Source organism: Salvelinus fontinalis, chromosome 40, assembly GCF_029448725.1.
Source record: "Salvelinus fontinalis isolate EN_2023a chromosome 40, ASM2944872v1, whole genome shotgun sequence".
NCBI classification, from domain to species: Eukaryota; Metazoa; Chordata; class Actinopteri; order Salmoniformes; family Salmonidae; genus Salvelinus; species Salvelinus fontinalis.
Window position 1 is genome coordinate 22,001,655 of NC_074704.1, and position 19,766 is coordinate 22,021,420.

General features: G+C 45.2%; 1 protein-coding gene across 3 annotated transcripts; it reads left to right on the forward strand.

Moving 5' to 3' along the window:
* The first annotated feature begins 720 nt into the window (after nucleotides 1-720).
* On the forward strand, nucleotides 721-18,788 carry LOC129839987 (centrosomal protein of 95 kDa-like). Of its 3 annotated transcripts, none has more exons than XM_055907748.1 (21): nucleotides 721-1,449; nucleotides 5,143-5,271; nucleotides 5,589-5,696; nucleotides 7,339-7,452; nucleotides 8,758-8,875; nucleotides 9,545-9,666; nucleotides 11,650-11,885; nucleotides 13,959-14,025; nucleotides 14,133-14,200; nucleotides 14,411-14,583; nucleotides 14,877-15,009; nucleotides 15,360-15,477; nucleotides 15,763-15,959; nucleotides 16,082-16,186; nucleotides 16,355-16,508; nucleotides 16,800-16,978; nucleotides 17,227-17,301; nucleotides 17,497-17,649; nucleotides 17,881-18,027; nucleotides 18,197-18,268; nucleotides 18,449-18,788. In XM_055907748.1, exons 1-21 carry the CDS (start codon nucleotides 1,425-1,427, stop codon nucleotides 18,623-18,625), a joined length of 2,670 nt encoding a protein of 889 aa, XP_055763723.1. In that variant the 5' UTR covers nucleotides 721-1,424; the 3' UTR covers nucleotides 18,626-18,788. The 3 variants fall into 3 exon arrangements, with proteins under 3 accessions (XP_055763723.1, XP_055763724.1, XP_055763725.1); XM_055907749.1 differs by having other exon boundaries at nucleotides 14,880-15,009; XM_055907750.1 differs by having other exon boundaries at nucleotides 722-1,449; nucleotides 16,082-16,171.
* Nucleotides 18,789-19,766: the final 978 nt, after the last annotated feature.

Below are 19,766 nucleotides of genomic sequence, written 5' to 3' on the forward strand. Positions count from 1 at the left end.
ACATTGGCTCGAATCTAGATTATGCCTTTATATTTCTTGAAAATTAACAACTAAGGAATCATTTTTCACTTCTGTTTCCATAGACCCAGGTTTATTAACCCCCCAAATGTGCAACCTGTAATGGAAACTGTTGCGGCACTCGAGGACCAGGGTTGGGAAACCCTGGTTTAGACGGTACAATGATTATCTACAATGACTACTTGTTTTGTCACATAAATTGAAATAAGGCGAACTATTAGAATTTAAATGCACCCTAGCAGGCAATTGTTTTATTTGGAAAAGTTTTACCACATTTCCTTTAAAAACAGCTCATATATATTTTTGTATATCAGTTTATACATATAAAAACGGCCTAAAAGCATAAAAACAGCATTTGAATATTCCATTTAAATTTGTTAAAAAGTACATGTTGTTAAAAACAATAGAAACAACCATGAATAAAATTACTTTTCCTTGTAAAAACATAAAATCTGTAAAAGCCATTTAAACTGTGTACAAATGATTTCCCAAAAGTAAAACATTTTTAAGACATGAAAACATCAACAAAAAAAAAAACTAACTTTGTTAGCAGGCAATTGTTGCATCTATTTTCTATGCGAACTTGCTGAATATCGACACAAAAAAAATCCCTGTAGTGTAGAAATTAATTACTTCTCAAAACCCAAACCCAGTCCTGGTCTGCTTCGCTAGCCATCCCGGAAGTCTCGCGATGTTGGGCCTCTGGGCTTAGAAACTCTGGGAACTACTTTAAGATAGATACTCGGAAGAACACCCTGTCTACCGTGTGATATTTTAATAACAAATATGGTTAATTTTTTTAATGTATGTCCGGGCTATCTTGTAAAATAACAGAAGAGTCAACTGGACTAACTAGAAGAAAGAAAAAAGAGGACAAGGAACCAATTTTCCCGATCGTTTATACGCTACTTCCGGAAACAAAGTACCAGTTTACCATGGTCATCACTAGTTACCACAGCCACAAAGTCACAAACCCCGCCTATTTCTACAATGTATTTTCTTAAAATGTGATTTTAAACTTAACCCTAATATTGACCACACTGCTAAGCTCATGCCCAACTCCAACCTTACATTAAGGCCAAAAGTTAATTTTAGTTTTCATGAATTTTTTACAATATATCCATTTTGACTTTGTGTTTTGGGTAACTAGTGGAAACCGTTTACCACCCAATCAGAAAACACTTGCATTTTAAAATGTCGATTACTTTCTTGTTGGCAGCCGGCACCCTTTTTCATTTCTGTTCTCATGATGAAGGTTTATCAGTGAGTGATTAACCTCGACATTTGGAAAACGTACTGCTACTAGCTAGCAATGCGAGTAACTCTTTTCAGAGGTCAAGGGAGCCAGTATTGTTGCCAGCTCGACTGACTACCACACAGCTAGCTAGCGCGCTAGTTAATGCCTAATGGGAACCCAAGAAGATGAGAGAGGTAAGCTAACGACGGTTAATTTACTAGTTAAATAAGAAGAAATAGCACCTAACTTGGTGGCTACTGTATGTAGTAGCTAGCAATATCAATCAGGAGAATAACTACATAGTAGGCTATTTAAGGAGTTATCCAGTACTTTTCTTAAACCTAGCTATCTAGCTACTGTAACATACATAGCCAGTTTGCTAACTACAGTAGTGTTCTTTGCGTTAGTATTAGCTGGCTTACCACACTGTAGTTGGTGTTGCTAACATTTCTAAACTTAGCTACTGTAAAGTTAGCTAGCATACTGTGCCTGCCCGCGCATGCCCACAAATTAGCCGCCAATATGTCAACAATCATGTTGGGATGGTTGCCACCAACTGAGCAGTTTTGTTGTGCATTGTCAACAAACTGAATCAAATCACATGTATTTATAAAGTCCTTTTTACATCAGCAGATGTCACAAAGTGCTTATACAGAAACCCAGCCCAAAACCCTAAACAGCACGCAATGCAGATTTAGAAGTTCGGTGGCAAGGAAAAACTCCCTAGAAAGGCAGGAACCTAGGAAGAAACCTAGAGAGGAACCAGGCTCTGAGGGGTGGCCAGTCTTCTTCTGGCTGTGCAGGGTGGAGATTATAAGAGTACACGGCCATTAAGGCCAGATCGTTCTACAAGATGCTCAGATGTTCATGATGACCAGCAGGGTCAAATAATAATCAAAGTGACTGTAGAGGGTGCAACAGGTCAGCACCTGAGGAGTAAATGTAAGTTGGCTTTTCATAGCCAAGCATTCATAGGTCGAGACAGCAGGTGCGGTAGAGAGGGAGTGGGATTGGGAGAGAGAAAGGGTCAAAAACAGTAGGTCTGGGACAAGGTCGGACGTGAAGTGAACAGATCAGGGATCCATAGCCGCAGGCAGAACAGTTGAAACTGGAGCAGCAGCACGACCAGGTGGACTGGGGACGGCGACAGCCAGGAGTCGCCAGGTAGTCCTGAGGCAGTGTCCTAGGGCTCAGGTCGTCAGGGAGGAGAGAGGGAGATTACTTACATTCACACAGGACACCAGATAAGACAGGAGAATTTCACCAGATAGGACAGACTGACCCTAGCCCCCAGCACATAGACTATTGCAGCATAGATACTGGCGGCTGAGACAGGGGGGTCGGAGGACACTGGACATGATACCCCCGGACAGGGCAGGGCCAACCAGGCAGGATATAATCCCACCCACTTTGCCAAAGCACAGCCCCCACACCACTAGAGGGATATCAACAGACCACTAACTTACTACCCTGAGACAAGGCCGAGTATAGCCCACGAATATTTCCTCCACGGCATAAGTCCGTGGGGGGCGCAAAACCGAACAGGAAGGCCACGTCAGTGACTCAACCCACTCAAGTCGAGTATAGCGAAAAAATCCTGGCACAACGTGACGCACCCCTCCTAGGGACGGCATGGAAGAGCACTAGTAAGCCAGTGACTCAGCCCCCAAAATGTTCAGAGGCAGAAAATCCCAGTGGAGAGATGGGAGCCGGCCAGGTATAGACAGCAAGGCGGTTCATCACTCCAGTGCCTTGCCGTTCACCTTCGCACCCCTGGGCCAGACTACACTCAATCATAGGACCTACTGAAGAGACGAGTCTTCAGTAAACACTTAAAGGTTTAGACCGAGTCTGCGTCTCACAATGATAGGCAGACCATTCCATAAAAATGGAGCTCAAAAGGAGAAAGCCCCTGCCTCCAGCTGTTTGCTTATAGGGACAATAAGAAGGCCTGTCACTTTTGACCGTAGGTAGGAGCAAGTCGATGTAGCAAGTCCATGTAATGCTTTGTAGGTTAGCAGTAAAACCTTGAAATCAGCCCTAGCCTTAACAGGAAGCCAGTGTAGAGAGGCTAGAATTTGAATAATATGATCACATTTTTTGGTTCTAGTCAAGATTCTCGCAGCTGTATTTAACACTAACTGAAGTTTATTTTGTGCTTTATCGGGTTAGCCGGAGAGTAGAGCATTGTAGTAGTCTAAGCTGGAAGTGACAAAAGCATGGATTAGCTTCTCTGCATAATTTGGGGACAAAAAAAATCGATTTTGCAATTTTACAAAGATGGAAAAAAGCTGCCCTTAAATATTGTTGAGGGCAGCTCGGTGTCCAGAGTAACGCAGAGGTCCTTCACAGTTTCATTTGAGATGACTGTACAACCATCAAGATAAATTGTAAAATCAAACAGCAGATCTCTTTGTTTCTTGTGACCTAGAACTAGCATCTCTGTTTTGTCCAACTGTATTTTTTATTTGTTTTATTTCACCTTTATTTAACCAGGTAGGCCAGTTGAGAACATGTTCTCATTTACAACTGTGACCTGGCCAAGATAAAGCAGGTTTAAAAGTAAAACATTTGCCGCCATCCACTTCCTTGTGTCTGAAACAGAGAGATTATATAATGAAAACAATAGTGGTTCTAAAACAGAACCTTGAGGAACACCGGAACTTACCATTGATTTGTCAGAGGACAAACCATCCACAGAGATGAACAGATATCTTTCCAACAGATAAGATCTAAACCAGGCATAAACTTGTCCGTGTAGACCACGTATTCCCAAACTGGGGTACGACTACCCCTGCCGTCTTGGGTACGCCAAATAGAAATGTGATTAACATTTTAAAAAATCTTCACATTTTCAAACAGCACAGAATTTAATCAGGAGCCACTGCCAGATTTCTGAATAGGGCTGCGCTCAGTTTCTTGCCTTGGCAAATTGCACTGTTAAGACACGGATGCCCTTTGCAACCACGTACCTTTGCAAGAGTGGATTATCAGCCCTCACTAGCATGAAAACTAAATACAGGCACAGACTGTGTGTGGAAAATGACTTAAGACTGAGACTCTCTCCAATACAGCATTGCAGAGTTATGTGCATCCTTTCAAGCACACCCTCCTCATTAACCTGTGGTGAGTTATTCACAATCTTTGATGAACAAATATGGTTTTATATGTAAGATGGCTAAATAAAGAGCACAATTATTGATTATTATTATTTGTGCTCTGGTCCTATAAGAGCTCTTTGTCACTTCCCACGAGCCGGGTTGTGACCGCAACTCACACTCATTCTTATGTTTAATAAATGTTTCATATAGTGTGCGTGTGGCAGGCCTACAATGATGGCAAAAAACAACATTTGAGAGTGCGATGACCCTGTTGCTAGAGGGGGTACGCAGCTGTAGGTTGAATGTTTGATGGGGTATGGGACCATAATAAGTTTGGGAACCATTAAGGTTTCCAATCTCTCCAAAACAATGTGGTGATCGATGTTGTCAAAAGCGGCACTAAGGTCTAGGAGCACGAGGACAGATACTTGGTCTGACGCCATTAAAATGTCATTTACCACCTTCACGATGTAGTCTCAGTACTATGATGGGGTCTACAACCAGACTGGAGCGTTTTGAATACTTTATCTGGCTTCGAGAAGGCAGCGAGTTTCTGCTTAACAGCTTTGTCAAAACATTTTGAGAGGAATGGGAGATTCGATACAGGCTGGTCGTTTTAAACAATTTTCGGGTTAAGATTTGTTTTTTTCAGGAGAGGCTTTATTACTGCAACGTTTAGTTTTAACGTAGTCTAGTTCATAACTGCTCCAAGAAGTATGATCTACACTATGCACTTTATGAATATATTCAAGGTCTGCATTTAGTGTGTAATGTCCTTTTTTACAGATTGGGTGGACGTGGCGAATGATATCCTTAGCAAGTGTCACATTAACCTGAGACTGAGGAAGGTGACGGACTGTAACGCCAATGTTTTTGTCGCCCTGTATGAGGCCATCTTGGGGGAGAAAGTCCCAGGTAAAGTTTACACCAAACATGGCACAATAAACATGCCCACCAAAAGAGCAATATGTGTTTTTTGAGACCTAATCAACCGTCCCATGTTAGTTCATTTAAAAAAAGAAAGAAAATGCTGTGCTGCGTGCTGTTAAGGCCAAGAATTGAGTGCTTTAGAGGAGAGTATTCTTAGAATTTCAAGAATGCCACACAGTGCTACTTATGATCGTCAAACCTGCCAACACAAGGCTGTGTTTGTTAATGAGCTAGTAAGTGGCCAAAGTAGAGGCTGTGATTTGGAACCGTGTGTGTGTGTGTGTGTGTGTGTGTGTGTGTAGACTACATCGCCGCCCCGGGCAGTCAGGAGGATGATGTCCACAACATCCAGTCTGTGATCGACTCCCTGGCTCTGGACTACCTTCAGATCAGCCTTTCACACATCACAGGTTAGCGGCTCTTACTCTTGACTCACTATTCACTAGTTAATTAACTAGTAACTACTCCTTTATTCCCTAGGTATTCACTAGCTATTCAGTCAATCATCTGACCAACTCAAATGTTATTTGTCACGTGCTTCGTGAACAGGTGTAGACTAACCGTTAAATGCTTACTTCCAAACACTGTAGAGTAATAAATAAATACGCAATGAGTAACGATAACTTGGCTATATACACGGGGTACCAGTACTGAGTCGTTGTGCAGGGATATCAAATTTATTTATATAGCCCTTCGTACATCAGCTGATATCTCAAAGTGCTGTACAGAAACACAGCCTAAAACCCCAAACAGCAAGCAATGCAGGTGTAGAAGCACGGTGGCTAGGAAAAACTCCCTAGAAAGGCCAAGACCTAGGAAGAAACCTAGAGAGGAACCAGGCTATCAGGGGTGGCCTGTCCTCTTCTGGCTGTGCTGGGTGGAGATTATAACAGAACATGTCCAAGATGTTCAAATGTTCATAAATTACCAGCATGGTCAAATAATAATAATCACAGTAGTTGTCGAGGGTGCAGCAAGTCAGCACCTCAGGAGTAAATGTCAGTTGGCTTTTCATAGCCGATCATTAAGAGGATCTCTACCGCTCCTGCGGTCTCTAGAGAGTTGAAAACAGCAGGTCTGGGACAGGTAGCACGTCCGGTGAACAGGTCAGGGTTCCATAGCCGCAGGCAGAACAGTTGAAACTGGAGCAGCAGCACGGCCAGGTGGACTGGGGACAGCAAGGAATCATCATGCCAGGTAGTCCTGAGGCATGGTCCTAGGGCTCAGGTCCTCCGAGAGAGAGAATTAGAGAGAGCATACTTAAATTCACACAGGACAGCGGATAAGACAGGAGAAGTACTCAAGATATAACAAACTGACCCTAGCCCCCCGACACATAAACTAATGCAGCATAAATACTGGAGGCTGAGACAGGAGGGGTCAGGAGACACTGTGGCCCCATCCGATGATACCCCCGGACAGGGCCAAACAGGAAGGATATAACCCCACCCACTTTGCCAAAGCACAGCCCCCACACCACTAGAGGGATATCTTCAACCACCAACTTACCATCCTGAGACAAGGCCGAGTATAGCCCATACGAGGTAATTGAGGTAGATGTGTACATACAGGTAGGGATAAAATGACTAGGCAACAGGATAGGTAAAACAGTAACAGCAGTGTATGTGATGAGTCAAAAGAGTTAGTGCAAAAAAGGGTCAATGCATATAGCTAAATAGTTAACCAATAGCTACCAGGACTAACTATTTAGCAGTCTTAATACATGGGGGTAGAAGCTGGTCAGGGTCCTGTTGGTTCCAGACTTGGTGCATCGGTACTGCTTGCCATGCGGTAGCAGAGAGAACAGATGATGAATGCTGAAAGAAAATCAAGTGATCTATTTAGCTACAAGCAGAGGGTCTCTGGCTAAATTGCTGTTTAGATTTCAAAGCACAGCCTTGTTCAGAGCAAACACAAGCCTCTTTGTTTAGGAAAATTCACCGTAAAACGATGCAGACTGGTTGGATCTATTAAAAGGACAACAATGTGGTGTTGATTATAGTTCCACTGATTCATGGCTTGTCCTAATGGTTTTTTTCTCCCCGGCTCTAGGCGAGAACATTGTACGAGGGGACAAGGAGTCCATCAAGAACCTGTTGGAGATCTTTGAGGGGCTGCTTGAATACCTCACCGAGCAGATCAGTGAAGAGGAGTCGCAAAATGGAGGTAGACGACAAAAATCTTATTTCACTCCATTACCCTCTCAACTGTTACATTTAGGCTAACCTTTATTTAACCAGGAAGTCCTATTGAGGTCAGAAGACCTGCCTGATATCGCCCCTGTTCTTCCTGATCTGATATCACCCCATCTCCCTCAAACTTTATCTGTGTCACTGAGTGAGACAAAACTCTGTTTGGGTGAGATCACCCACACATGAAGTGGACATAATGGTCTTTCTAAACCCGGTTTAGAGGTGGCTGGCTCTGGGATTACTGGGAAGCGGTTGGCCCATTCAATTGGCAGCGCTCCGCAAGCCTTTGTGTCCGTCTATGGTGGAATGGTGGTCTGCTGACCCTCTCTCCCATCGCAAAACACCAATTAGACTTTTAATGACCGACTATCAGCTCTGGAAATTGAAATGACATGCATTGAAAGAAGGCTCTGGTGAAAAAGGCTGATTTATCAAAATTGACGGGGTTGGTGGCTTGCCGTGAATTCGAAAGGAGCTGTGAATGTTTGTCTGTGATGCTACAGACCGCGGTTCACCAATATTATCGACCGATACTGGCCTATTACAGCTATGTTGGTATTGGCGGATAATTCCACCGATAACCGATTATTCAATCTATAGGATGAAAAAAGGGACTCTCATGCTTACCTTAACACTTGCTGCCATTCTCATTTATTAATTTCACAATGTAAGAAATCAATATTTGAACCATATTTCTTAGACAATTGTTCTTTTGAATAGCAATTTATGCGTATACAGTGTGTGAAAATTACACTTTAATTTTCCCGGCATAAAACAGTATATCGGCAGATACATTGGTATCAGTAAGTTTTGCGAAACCGATATCGTACCCAGAATAACGTATCGGCCGGGCTCTAGTTTAAACCTGTTGATACTTCCAATTAGTGGGATAGGCTATGCGTGAGTCACTACAGATAATGTTACTGTCACACTCGATGAACTCTTCGATGCACTTTCACAGTGACATGGCGAGACCAGTTGCTTGTTTCACTTCAGCTTTCGGAAATGGGGTTGGATCATTACTGTGTCTATGAGCTCCAATGTCTATGGATCACTATGTCCCGAGTGCTTATTCTACTACTCTAACCGAGTGTGTTAATGTGACTTCAATATTTGTATAAGTACGGACTGATTGGTGGTCTGAAAGTCGACTGGTAGCCTGTTCGTTTCCCCGTTGCATCACAGCAGGAGCCTGTCAGCGTCACCACATTGCGGCACGCTGTAATCACCCATCTCTCTCTCCTCCCTTCTTCAAATCCTCCCCCTTTCCTCCCTCCAGACAAGGAACCAAACGGTGTTCCTGTGGAGGATGCCCCCTTCCCTACAGGGCCAGTGGTCCCCCAGACAGAGGAACAGATGTCCCTAATGGAGAGAGCCTCCCAGTATTCTAGTGTGCAGTGAGTGTTTCAAGATATTCCACGTAACACGTTCAATGTACATTTCCACGGTTTCAGATTCAGTTCCGTGTTCGAGCAGAGTTCCAGCTCTGTTGATACAACCAAAGACACTACGTCACGAGACAAGACGCTTGCGAATGCCATTTAGCAGATGCTTTTATCCAAAGCGACTTAGTCATGCATGCGTACATTTTACGTACGGGCGGCCCTGGGAATCGAACCCACTACAAATGCCATGCTCTAGCAACTGAACCAGACAGGACCACTTCAAATGTCATTGAGGAACACAACAGCCAGTCAGGGAGCAGCCACATAACACAAATGGCAACAGGAGCTGCGAATGTTTAGGTTGGACACGGAACACAAACATCTGTGACATCACTATGTCTACTCAGCCTGTCTCCGACGGCTGTCGCACCGAAAGGCTGACTGGAAAGTCAACAAAGCTGAACGAGTCATTGTGGGTGACGTAAACCTCTGTTAATAAACCAGGAAACCCAATGCACTGTTTAGAAACACGTGCAGGTTGTAGTTGTTCTGACTTGGACTGGTATCGCACGAACCAGACACACCGATGCACTTTCCATTGAACTGTTTGGGTGGGCTGTTCTTTGATTTACTTTGATAGTGATACATCTGTAACTTTACAACGTTTCTTTGCTCTTCCAGCTCTGCCGTCCAGTCTAGCAGCAAACCTTCCCTCCACTCTTGGAATGCGGAGGAGACGGGCTCGACCAATGAGCTCATCCTCCTGGGAGACTCCGCCTTCACGTTCACGGCCAAACAAGAAGGTAGGCGGGAACCGAAAGCTTGTTCCTGGCTCGTGACATAGCATGCTGAAAAAGGAAAACATTTCCTCTGTCTTTCTGGATTTACATTCAGACTCAAATCAAATCCCATTTTATTTGTCACATGCTTTGTACACAACCGGTGTAGAGTAACAGTGAAATGCTTACTAAACGGGTCCTTTTCCAACAATGCAGAGTTAAAGATAAAACACAAGGAATAAATACCCAGTGAATAACAACGAGTAAAAATAACATGGCTATATACAGAGAGTACCTGTACCGAGTTGATGTGTAGGTGCACGAGGTATTTACATGGCATTCAGACGCCCTTATCCAGAGCGACTTACAGGATTAGGGTTTAGTACCTTGCTCAAGGGTAAATCAACAACAAATGTTTTTTTATTTTTTATAGCTATGTAGCTAATTGAGGTAGCTATGTACATAAAGGTAGGGGTGAAGTGACTAGGCAATATTATAGATAATAGGCAGTAGCAGCAACATATGTGTTGTGTTGTGTGTGTGACGTCAGCATTCATGTGTGTGCGTGTTGTTTGGGTGTCAGTGTAAGTATGTGTGAGTGTGTGGGTAGAGTCCAGTGTGTGTGCACAGAGTCGTTGCAAAAAAAGGGTCAATGCAGGTAGTCTGGGTAGCCATTTGATTAGCTATGTAGCAGTCTAATGGCTTGGGTGTTCAAGCTGTTCAGGGTCCTGTTGGTTCCAGACTTGGTGCACTGGTACCGCTTGCCATGTGGTAGCAGAGAGAACAGTCATTGGCTTGGGTGGCTGGAGTCTTTGACAATTCTTTGGGGCCTTCATCAAACACCGCCTGGTATAGAGGTCCTGAATGGTAGGGAGCTCGGCCCCAGTGATGTACTGGGCTGTACTCCCCACCCTCTGTAGCGCCTTGCGGTCTGATGCCTTGCAGTTGCCGTACCAAGCAGTGATGGTGCAGCTGTAGAACTTTTTGAGGATCTGAGGGCCCATGCCAAATCTTTTCAGAGGTTGTTGACCTTGCAACACTGCCAGGTCTCTGACCTCATCCCTGTAGGCTGCCTCGTCGTCGGTGATCAGTCCTACCACTGTTGTCGTCAGCAAACTTCATCCACCTTTCACTTGTCAAACGGCACATGATGCTGATGAGGTATCCAGTTTTTCCTGTCTTTTTTTTGCTGTCTTTCCTATGGAATTCTTTATGGAGACAGTGGGGAATGTTAGGTTATTATGCGGTCAGGGGGTTAGTTTTTCCTCAAGTGGAAGTAAAAAAAACAACAAAACAACAAAGGATTGTGTCACCTTTTCCTTTTAAAAGCCCTCGTCCTCTCATTAGTTTCCACTAAGTCCCTCTCATGAGTCCCTACATCTGGTTTTAATGATAGTCTTCAACAACGGTTTAGCATACGAATGGCCTGTATGTGTGTCTTTGCTCCTCGGTATGGATCTTGTGAATATTCGCTGGACAATTTATTTATTTTTATTTGACCTTTTATTTAACTAGGCAAGTCAGTTAAGAACACATTCTTATTTTCGATGACGGCCTAGGAACAGTGGGTTAACTGCCTTGTTCAGGGGCAGAACGGCAGATTTTTACCCCGTCAGCTCGGAGATTCGATCTTGTAACCTTTCGGTTACTAGTCCGACGCGCTAACCACTAGGCTACCTGGCGCCCCACAATGCCAGGGTTATTGGCAAGGCATTAATAGCTAGGAGTACAGAACTGTATCTGAGAAAATAATTCAGAACTGTAGGCTACTTAAAGAACAGTGAACCAGTTAGAGGCAAATCTGATTTGTATAGAAAGAAAAATAATATTTTACTTGAACCTTTTGTTCAAACATCCTGCATAACCCAATTATAACATGACATGAATAGCCATAACATCTGTTAACCATGGGAACTTCAGTACTGAGCAGTGTACACATACTCCTACAATACATTACCTACAAAATCTACACCTCTAACAGCTACCTATTTTACCCCTCACTGACAGTGGAAGCCTCTTCACAAGCTCTGTGCCCCAGCACCACGGGTGCTCCGGGAACCCCAGGCACCCAGGCCACTCTACTGAGGGAGCCCCTGCGCTCGGCCATCCCCCTGCAGCCCCCCTACCAGACTACCCCCCACAGGCCCGACAGAGCTCCCGGCTCGGGTAGCCAGTCTCCCCCAGCCAACGGTCTCGGCAGCGGGGCCGCAGTGGAGCAGGAGGCACCCGCTGGCACCTCGCAGGTATGTCCATCTAGCCAAACATAACCATGCTGAATCGATTCAAATTACGCTTAAATCTTGTTCGTTGCTTCGTAATACGGTATCAACTTTCCGTTTTAATCAGTGTTTCAAAGCTCTCGGCAAATGACTGTGTTCTGAAACATGTTCTGAAGTGACCCCAGCCAAGTACAGTTTGTAGAACTCTGCTTCCTTCCTCCTCTGAAAAAGGAGCTTCCTTCCTCCTCTGAAAAAGGATGAGCTGTTGCCGACTCATCCAAAATGGCCAGGAGACGCATCACAGGAGTCACTTTTCCAACGTGTTCCTCCTCTCTCTTTATGGGCGACAACACTCCTAACGTGGGAATGACGTCACATCCCACCTGCATGCCTCTGGCTAGCAGTCCAGACACGCTAGCAGGGGCAAATGCTTTCCACTTGTTATTCCATTACCAACTGGGGCTCGCTCTGTCTGAAGACTAGCCAGTACTGTGATTGAGAAATTGGACATGGGTGGATCTAGAGTTGGAGAGAACTTTATGTTCTACATATACTCTGCCTGGCATACCTCAACAAACTTGGCTAGCTCTGCCTCTAGTCAATGAGTTGACTGAGAAACAGTTCTCCAGTCACATGCCATTTACAATATGACCCAGGGCCATATGTCCCCACCAACACAAGTTGTCACCCTAGAAGGAATGTAATGTTTCCACCTTCTAGTCTCTCAACTGGGATGAAAGACTGCATCAGTGGAACAGACCAGTGACGCAACCAAAGATATAGTCCCTGTCAGGATAGAAATATCCAGAAAATGATGTCATGGCTTTAGAAGCTTCTGATAGGCTAATTGACATAATTTGAGTTAATAGGAGGTGTACCTGTGGATGTATTTCAAGGCCTACCTTCAAACTCAGTGCCTCTTTGCTTGACTTCATGGGAAAATCTTTTAAAAAATCTGTTGATTTATAGGACTCGTTTTACTGTGGATATAGATACTTTTGTACCCGTTTCCTCCAGCATCTTCACAAGGTCCTTTGCTGTTGTTCTGGGATTGATTTGCACTTTTAGCACCAGAGTACGTTCATCTCTAGGAGACAGAACGCGTCTCCTTCCTGAGCGGTATGACGGCTGCGTGGTCCCATGGTGTTTATACTTGCGTACTATTGGTTGTACAGAAGAACTGGAAATTGGAATTGGAAATTGCTCCCAAGGAAGAACCAGACTTGTGGATGTCTACACATTTTTTTCTGAGGTCTTGGCTGATTTCTTTAGATTTTCCCATGATATCAAGCAAATAGAGGCACTGAGTTTGAAGGTATGCCTTAAAATACATCCACAGGTACACCTCCAATTGACTCAAATTATGTCAATTAGCCTATCAGAAGCTTCTAAAGCCATGACATAATTTTCTGGAATTTTCCAAGCTGTTTAAAGGCACAGTCAACTTAGTGTATGTAAACTTCTGACCCACTGGAATTGTGATACAGTGAATTATAAGTGAAATAATTTGTCTGTAAACAATTGTTGGAAACATGACTTGTGTCATGCACAAAGTAGATGTCCTAACCGACTTTCCAAAACTATAGTTTGTTGACAAGAAATTTGTGGAGTGGTTGAAAAACGAGTTTTAATGACTCCAATGTAAGTGTATGTAAACTTCTGACTTCAACTCTCTGTGTGTGTGTGTGTGTGTGTGTGTACCCCATGAGCTCACATATACCATTATAGGTGATGGTAAGGAGCTGTGTTATGGATGAAATAAAGCATTTACCCAAATTGACCTGCTCACACTACTGTTATTCTTTCTGTCCTTCTCGTTCTAATTCACTACAATGTTAAGACAGTGTACTACTTTTGTGCTACTGTATTCACTTAGCCTTGTCATTTAGCAGACTTACAGGCGCCGTGCCTCTTTTGTGTGATATGTCGTTAGCATCCGCTAGCTAGCCACTGAGACTCCTCTTCCTGCTGGGTTCTCTTTTGTCAGTTTGATTGTGAATTCTCCCTCCCCCATTGAGTGGAAATGCATCCACCCCTTTGTCTCTGTCCCCTTTTCTCTGTCTAATGAATGACTTTCTCTTCTTTTCTTTTTTTCAGTCCCCAAGGCCAGTGGCTGACACAGTTACCAATGGAGTGCGCTCGCCAGCCTTCAACCACTCACCCGGTGATGCACGCTGTTCAACGCATCAGAAAATAAATGTGTCGCACCTCCACACCATGTATCAATTTGACTTATTCAACCTCGTATTCCTCCATGCTTTTCATTTGTAGTCGAGAGGGAGAAGTCTGTGTCCAGTCAAACCAAGGCCAGGCTAGAGGAGGCCAAGGAGCAGCCGGAGGTAAGGCATGACGAACCGCTCGCCCTCTGGACTGTTGTAGTTTCAATGTCTCAAATGAGGGCTAATTCAATAGTTGAAGTCTACCTCATGCCCAATTCAAATCTAATTATTTGCTAATGCATGTCCAATTTATGCCCAATGTATGTTCAATCTACAGCTAATTTAAGGACTAAATTGTATAATTTTTAGCAAATTTCTCTTTCTCTATAGCCTACCAGTGTGGGGCCCAGGAGGGTTCTGTTCCGGACACAGCCAGACATTCATTTCCTCACCCTGCAGGATGAGCTGGAGGACAGGGCACCACTGGACACTGAGGAAGAAGTTGAGGAAGAGACCTTCACGCAGCAGGACAGCTGGGCTCACAGGGGGCAGACTGGGCTCAGGTAAGAACAACACAATGGGAGGTGGTTAGAATAGCATTATAGATGCATAGCGAGAGAAGCAATATATATGCACATAAGTTAGTTACACACAGAGGCCACTCAATCTAACATTCACCTCCCTGCTTCACCCTTTCTCTGTCTCTACTCTTCCAATATCTCTTTCTACCTTCCCACCCCTCCCTCTCCTTCCCCCTCCCTCTCTTTCCCCCTCCCCCGCTCTCTCTCTCCCCCTCCCCCGCTCTCTCTCTCCTCTCTCTCCCTCTCTCCTCTCTCCTCTCTCTCCCTCTCTCCAGCAGTAGTAGGGTACTAGAGGAGGAGGATTGTGAGGAGCCTCTCTCCTGGCGTAGACAGAGAAACAGGAAGGCAGAACAGGAGCTGCACCACATGTCTGAGAAGCTGTCCCGACGGCTAGAGGAGCTGGACCTGGTGAGTGGTACACTCGTGTGTGTGTGTGTGTGTGTGTGTGTGTGACGCACTTGTCATTATGTGGACCTTACTGGTTAGTCCAATGACTGTGTGTGTCAAGCTATATTTACATTGTGGGGATACGGGACGAGTTCTGAGCAGTCTCACCGCGTGTCGGATGCCTTACAGTCCCATTCACCCGGAGAATCATCCCAACCCGACGTGCTTTCACTTTGCGTGCTTCGTGGCTGACCATTAATCGCACTGTGTGGGGGGGAAACGAAGGTGTCGGGAGCTGGGATTGTGTCACCCCCGGCATCTCAGCAATGTAAATCTAGGTTTTAACGTGTGTGTGTGTTTCCACTCGTCAGATGTTAAAGAGAGCGCTAGGAGAGAGCGGAGATCCCGACGAGGTCAAGGAGGTGGACAAACAGTCCCACCACAGTGACAGTGTCATGGAGTGTCGCAGGCCCCCAAGGAGGCCAACGGGTACATACACTCCACCTCTTCAATCACGTCAGGGGCCGTATTCATACAGCGTCTCAGATCTTGGATCAGTTTAGCCTTTGATGTCATAAGGAATACGATTTGTATGGGCAGATCCTAGATCGGCACTCCTTCTCTGAGATGCTTTGTGCATACGGTCCCAGATTGCACCAAACTTCTCCAACAAAATCACCGTTGACTAGCCTGAATGTAGAACTACAATAAGTCATTATTGACCAATTTAACGTTTCCTCAGCTTTAACCTTTAACCTCTGACCCTTCTCCCAGGTACGCCGCGAGCACCCACATCCCCCTGTACCCGCTCCCTGTCCCCCTCCCCTCCCCGGGCCCGCCGCTCCCTTTCAGGTCAGCTAGAGGGCGCCACGAGAGAGGCGGTGAGTGGATGGGTCACACAGAGACACACCGCCGCCCGTACGCGCCGACGACAACTCCGCCATCTACAGCCCCAACACAAACACCGCCAGGTCAGAGGGAATTGCCACATCATCACATTGACCAACGCCATATTCAGTATAAAGATGGTCACTTTTTTAAAAAGAGACAAGTTGAACGGTCTAACATAGTTGGTGTACACATCTCTCTCTAGCTGGAAAAAGCCTATGAGGAGGAGCTGAAAGTGTACGAGGACAGAGAACGGGCTGCTATGGCCACGGAACGAACCAGAGCACATGAGGCGGTAAGAGAGGGAGAGGTGTGTGTAAACGGCATCAGACCTACTCATTGTAGCCCTGGGGAGCTGTGTGCGTTAGACAGCATGTGACTGTGTACACAGTAGCCCTCCGGCAGAGACTGCGATAGAGAGACTGTGTGTCCCAATATTATCTACAGCAGACGTTCTATGTGTGCTTCTGCCCTGTAGGAGAGGGAGTACAGAGAGGCCATACTGAGAGATGTTCCCCGAGCCCCCAAACCGTCCCAAGTGTACACCACAGCAGCCCGACACCGCTCCCCTAGGACCAGACAACCAACTCCGGGCCGCAGGCGACAGGACAAAACCAGAAGAGCCCCACCAAGTAAGACCCCCAAGCTGGAGTCTCTGCCAGTGAGATGGAGACCGTATCAACTCAAATCTAATCAAAGTACAAAGTGGCTTCCTCTCCTTCATTTGCCCTGAACTAAAAACGCAGCATTGGCCTCGGTGAAACTAATATGGAGGATGCCTACTTGGCTATCTATTCCATCCTATACATATGCCTTAGGAGAAAGAGCTTGATATGGATTTGCGCATTAGTCTAAGTGCACGGTATGGATTTGTCCCTCTATATTAACTGTTTGTGCTTCTCTCTCTCTCCCCTGTTTTCCAGTGAAGGTGAAGGACAACGACTTGCTCCCCCTGCTCCTGGAGGAGTTCCCCCACCTGCACCTCTCGCCCCACGCCCTGGGCAGGATGTGGCAGCAGCAGCTGGGCCAGGTGGACCGCCTCAACGCCTCTCTCTCCCTGGACAACCAGAGGCAGGGGCCACGCACTAAACTCACCAGCCAGGTGGGGGCGCTATAACACACTATCCACCATATAAACCACAGGGCGAACTGGGAGGGTTTAGCTTAGCTTGGCTTGCCAGTTGGATCTCTGTAAGTTTCCTACCTGTCTGTAACGTTAAAACAGATGTCTATGTGCGGAGCCTGTGATTGGGCGAAGACCCCATAATGACCCCCAGAGACCAGGGTTCACCATTGCAACTTTTCCACCTCGATCTCCTCCCGTTAACTCGTCAATATTTCTCTCTCCAGGTGGAAGAGGCTCAGAGGAGACACAACCTGCTGGGGGAGATCATCCACAAAGAGCAAGAACACAACAGACGCCTGGTGAGCCACTCAAAACATGCACGAGCTTCAGCATACATGTAGGCTAGACACACACACACACACACACACACACACACACATATATTACCAGTCTTATGTCTCTCACACATTCTCAAACACACATACACACACACCAAGCAATAATACAAACAGCCCCTCTAACTGTACAGCCGTCTCGCTCCTCTCCCCCTCCAGAGGGATTTTAAGGAGCGCATCCAGCAACAGAAGTCGACTCAGAACCGTCTGAAGGAGCAGAGGCAGCAGATCGCCAGGGCCAAGAAGTACCACGGTGACTACCACGTCCAGCTCCGCGCGCGCATGATGAGGGCCCGCACGAAAGAGGAGAGGGTCAGTTAGTGACGCCGCGCTGAGCCTCGATCCCCAACACGGTTTCAACTCTCCTAGAATTTCATGCTGCAACGCTTCACAGTACTTTCCATTTTCCACCCATGTATTTTTTTGAAGGGAATATTTGACACAATTGTCATGTATTTAGCTCCATTGTAAAGTAAACAGGTCATGAACACAATGACTGTACAAACACTTGTTGGTTGTATAAGTGTGTGTGTTGTGTTCCAGATGTTTAAGCAGGTGTTTGAGGAGGGCTTGGAGGTGCAGAAGGCCCGTCTCCGAGAGCAGAGGGCCTACGCCAAGGAGCAGCGCCAGGAGCACCAGAACAAACACAGAGACCAGATCCAATCTATGGAGAACTATTACAAGGACCAGGTAGAACCAACACACGACCCTCTTTCATATTAACACACACGCTATACGGAAGTAGTAAGACCAAGACCAAGACACGGCTTCCTGAACTCGTCTCTGTTCCTCCATCGGCACTGATGTGAAAGAACGGGACAGCTGAAAGCTAATTCCACGTTGTTCTGACATCTTTCAGTTTTCATTATTGGCCGAAACTCTCGCTATAGAGAGACGGGATATCCAAGTACGGAAGAAGGCCCAAGAAAAGGTAAATGCATGTTAATGCACACACAGTTTACCACATGTACCTGTACTTTGTCTGCACGTTTTGGGGAGATTGAGATGAATGCTCATACTTTACAGGTGAACTTTATTCAGGGTTCGCCATGTGACTACTTCATACATCCTACGGTATTGGGTCAGGATATTAAAGCGTTTCTCTCTGCAGGCCCTTCAGAAGATGAAACGAGAGCTGCGCTCCAAGATGGAGAGGGAGATAGGCGAGCTGCAGGAGATTATCGTCCAGGACGACGACGACGACTACTTCCACGGCCTGGAGGTCCAAAGGTTACGGCGTCGCGTGCAGATGGCTTCCTTCCAGTACAACACCAGCTGTCTGCACTGACCCCGCTAACGAGCTACCTACCGCTAACTTTCCTCCGGCTGCTAAAAACAAACTCTAAAGTCTCTAAAAACCCACGGATCGGAGTCCTACTCTTTGATTTGTTTTAAATACTTGATTATTTAATCATGTTAAAAATATATATATTTAAAGACTCCCCACTGTGCATTTTGTGTGCTGTCGTTTTGATTTTGTCATGTGGTAAAGATGTGTAGTCCAGTGAATTGTCTTTCACAACCAAACGGGCCCATTGTGAAAATTGGATGCAACACTAATTATGAATGTCATGTCAGGACAAGATTCTCTGATTCCATTTTCCCCCCTCTTCCTTTTAATGGTATGCAGGATTTGTCTCCCGTAGCGTTTGTAACAATGTTTATGAATTGTTTATTTGATTGTACTGTAAATGACCTATTAGTCCGGTTTTTATGTTATAGAACTAACCCGCTACGCTTTTTCAACACCAGAGAGCGTTGATAATCAGAACTCTGTAAAAGTTCCCTTTGCCATTATACTACCGTACAAATCAGACGGTTAAAAAGACATCCTAAGTTTACAAGGCCAAGGAGCATGAGAATAGGGTGTATGGGGCCGATTTCAGAATCAGGAAATGTATGCCTTTCCTATGCACTTCTCAGTAATTGGTATGGAGGCGTCTAAGGAGGTCTGCGGGGGCGGTTCCATTACACACTGAATACATTTGATTAAACCCCAGACAGCACACCCACTGGGTGTCCTACCAATTTGATCAGGGAGTTTTTTTTCTTTCTATTCAATTCTCTAAAACAATAAAAAAAAAAAAAACATTTGAAATTGATCAGTGCAAGAATTGAATGTAGAACCATGGAGAATGGTTCCGAATATCGAAAGATGGGCATGAAAACATGCATATTTGTCTCCGTTCAGTACCTATGGGTACATTTATTTTTAGGGAATGAATCCTAATGCCTACATAATTATAATAGTTTGGTATAAAACATATACTCTAATTGCCTGCACTGATCATTAAACTGAGGGCAAGTGCCAAGTCTTCAAAGTAACGGTTTGAGCTCCGTAATGATTATTAAGTCTATAGGTCCCGATTTGATTTTTACTACAATTTTCTTTTGGCCTTCATGAAATATTATCCACTACTACTTGACTC

Coding starts and splice junctions, on each gene's coding strand:
- LOC129839987 (XM_055907748.1), top strand. CDS start 1,425: ATGGGAACCCAAGAAGATGAGAGAG. Junction 8,876..9,544: donor TCCCAGTATTCTAGTGTGCA/GTGAGTGTTTCA, acceptor TTGCTCTTCCAG/CTCTGCCGTCCAGTCTAGCA. Junction 14,201..14,410: donor AGGCCAAGGAGCAGCCGGAG/GTAAGGCATGAC, acceptor CTTTCTCTATAG/CCTACCAGTGTGGGGCCCAG.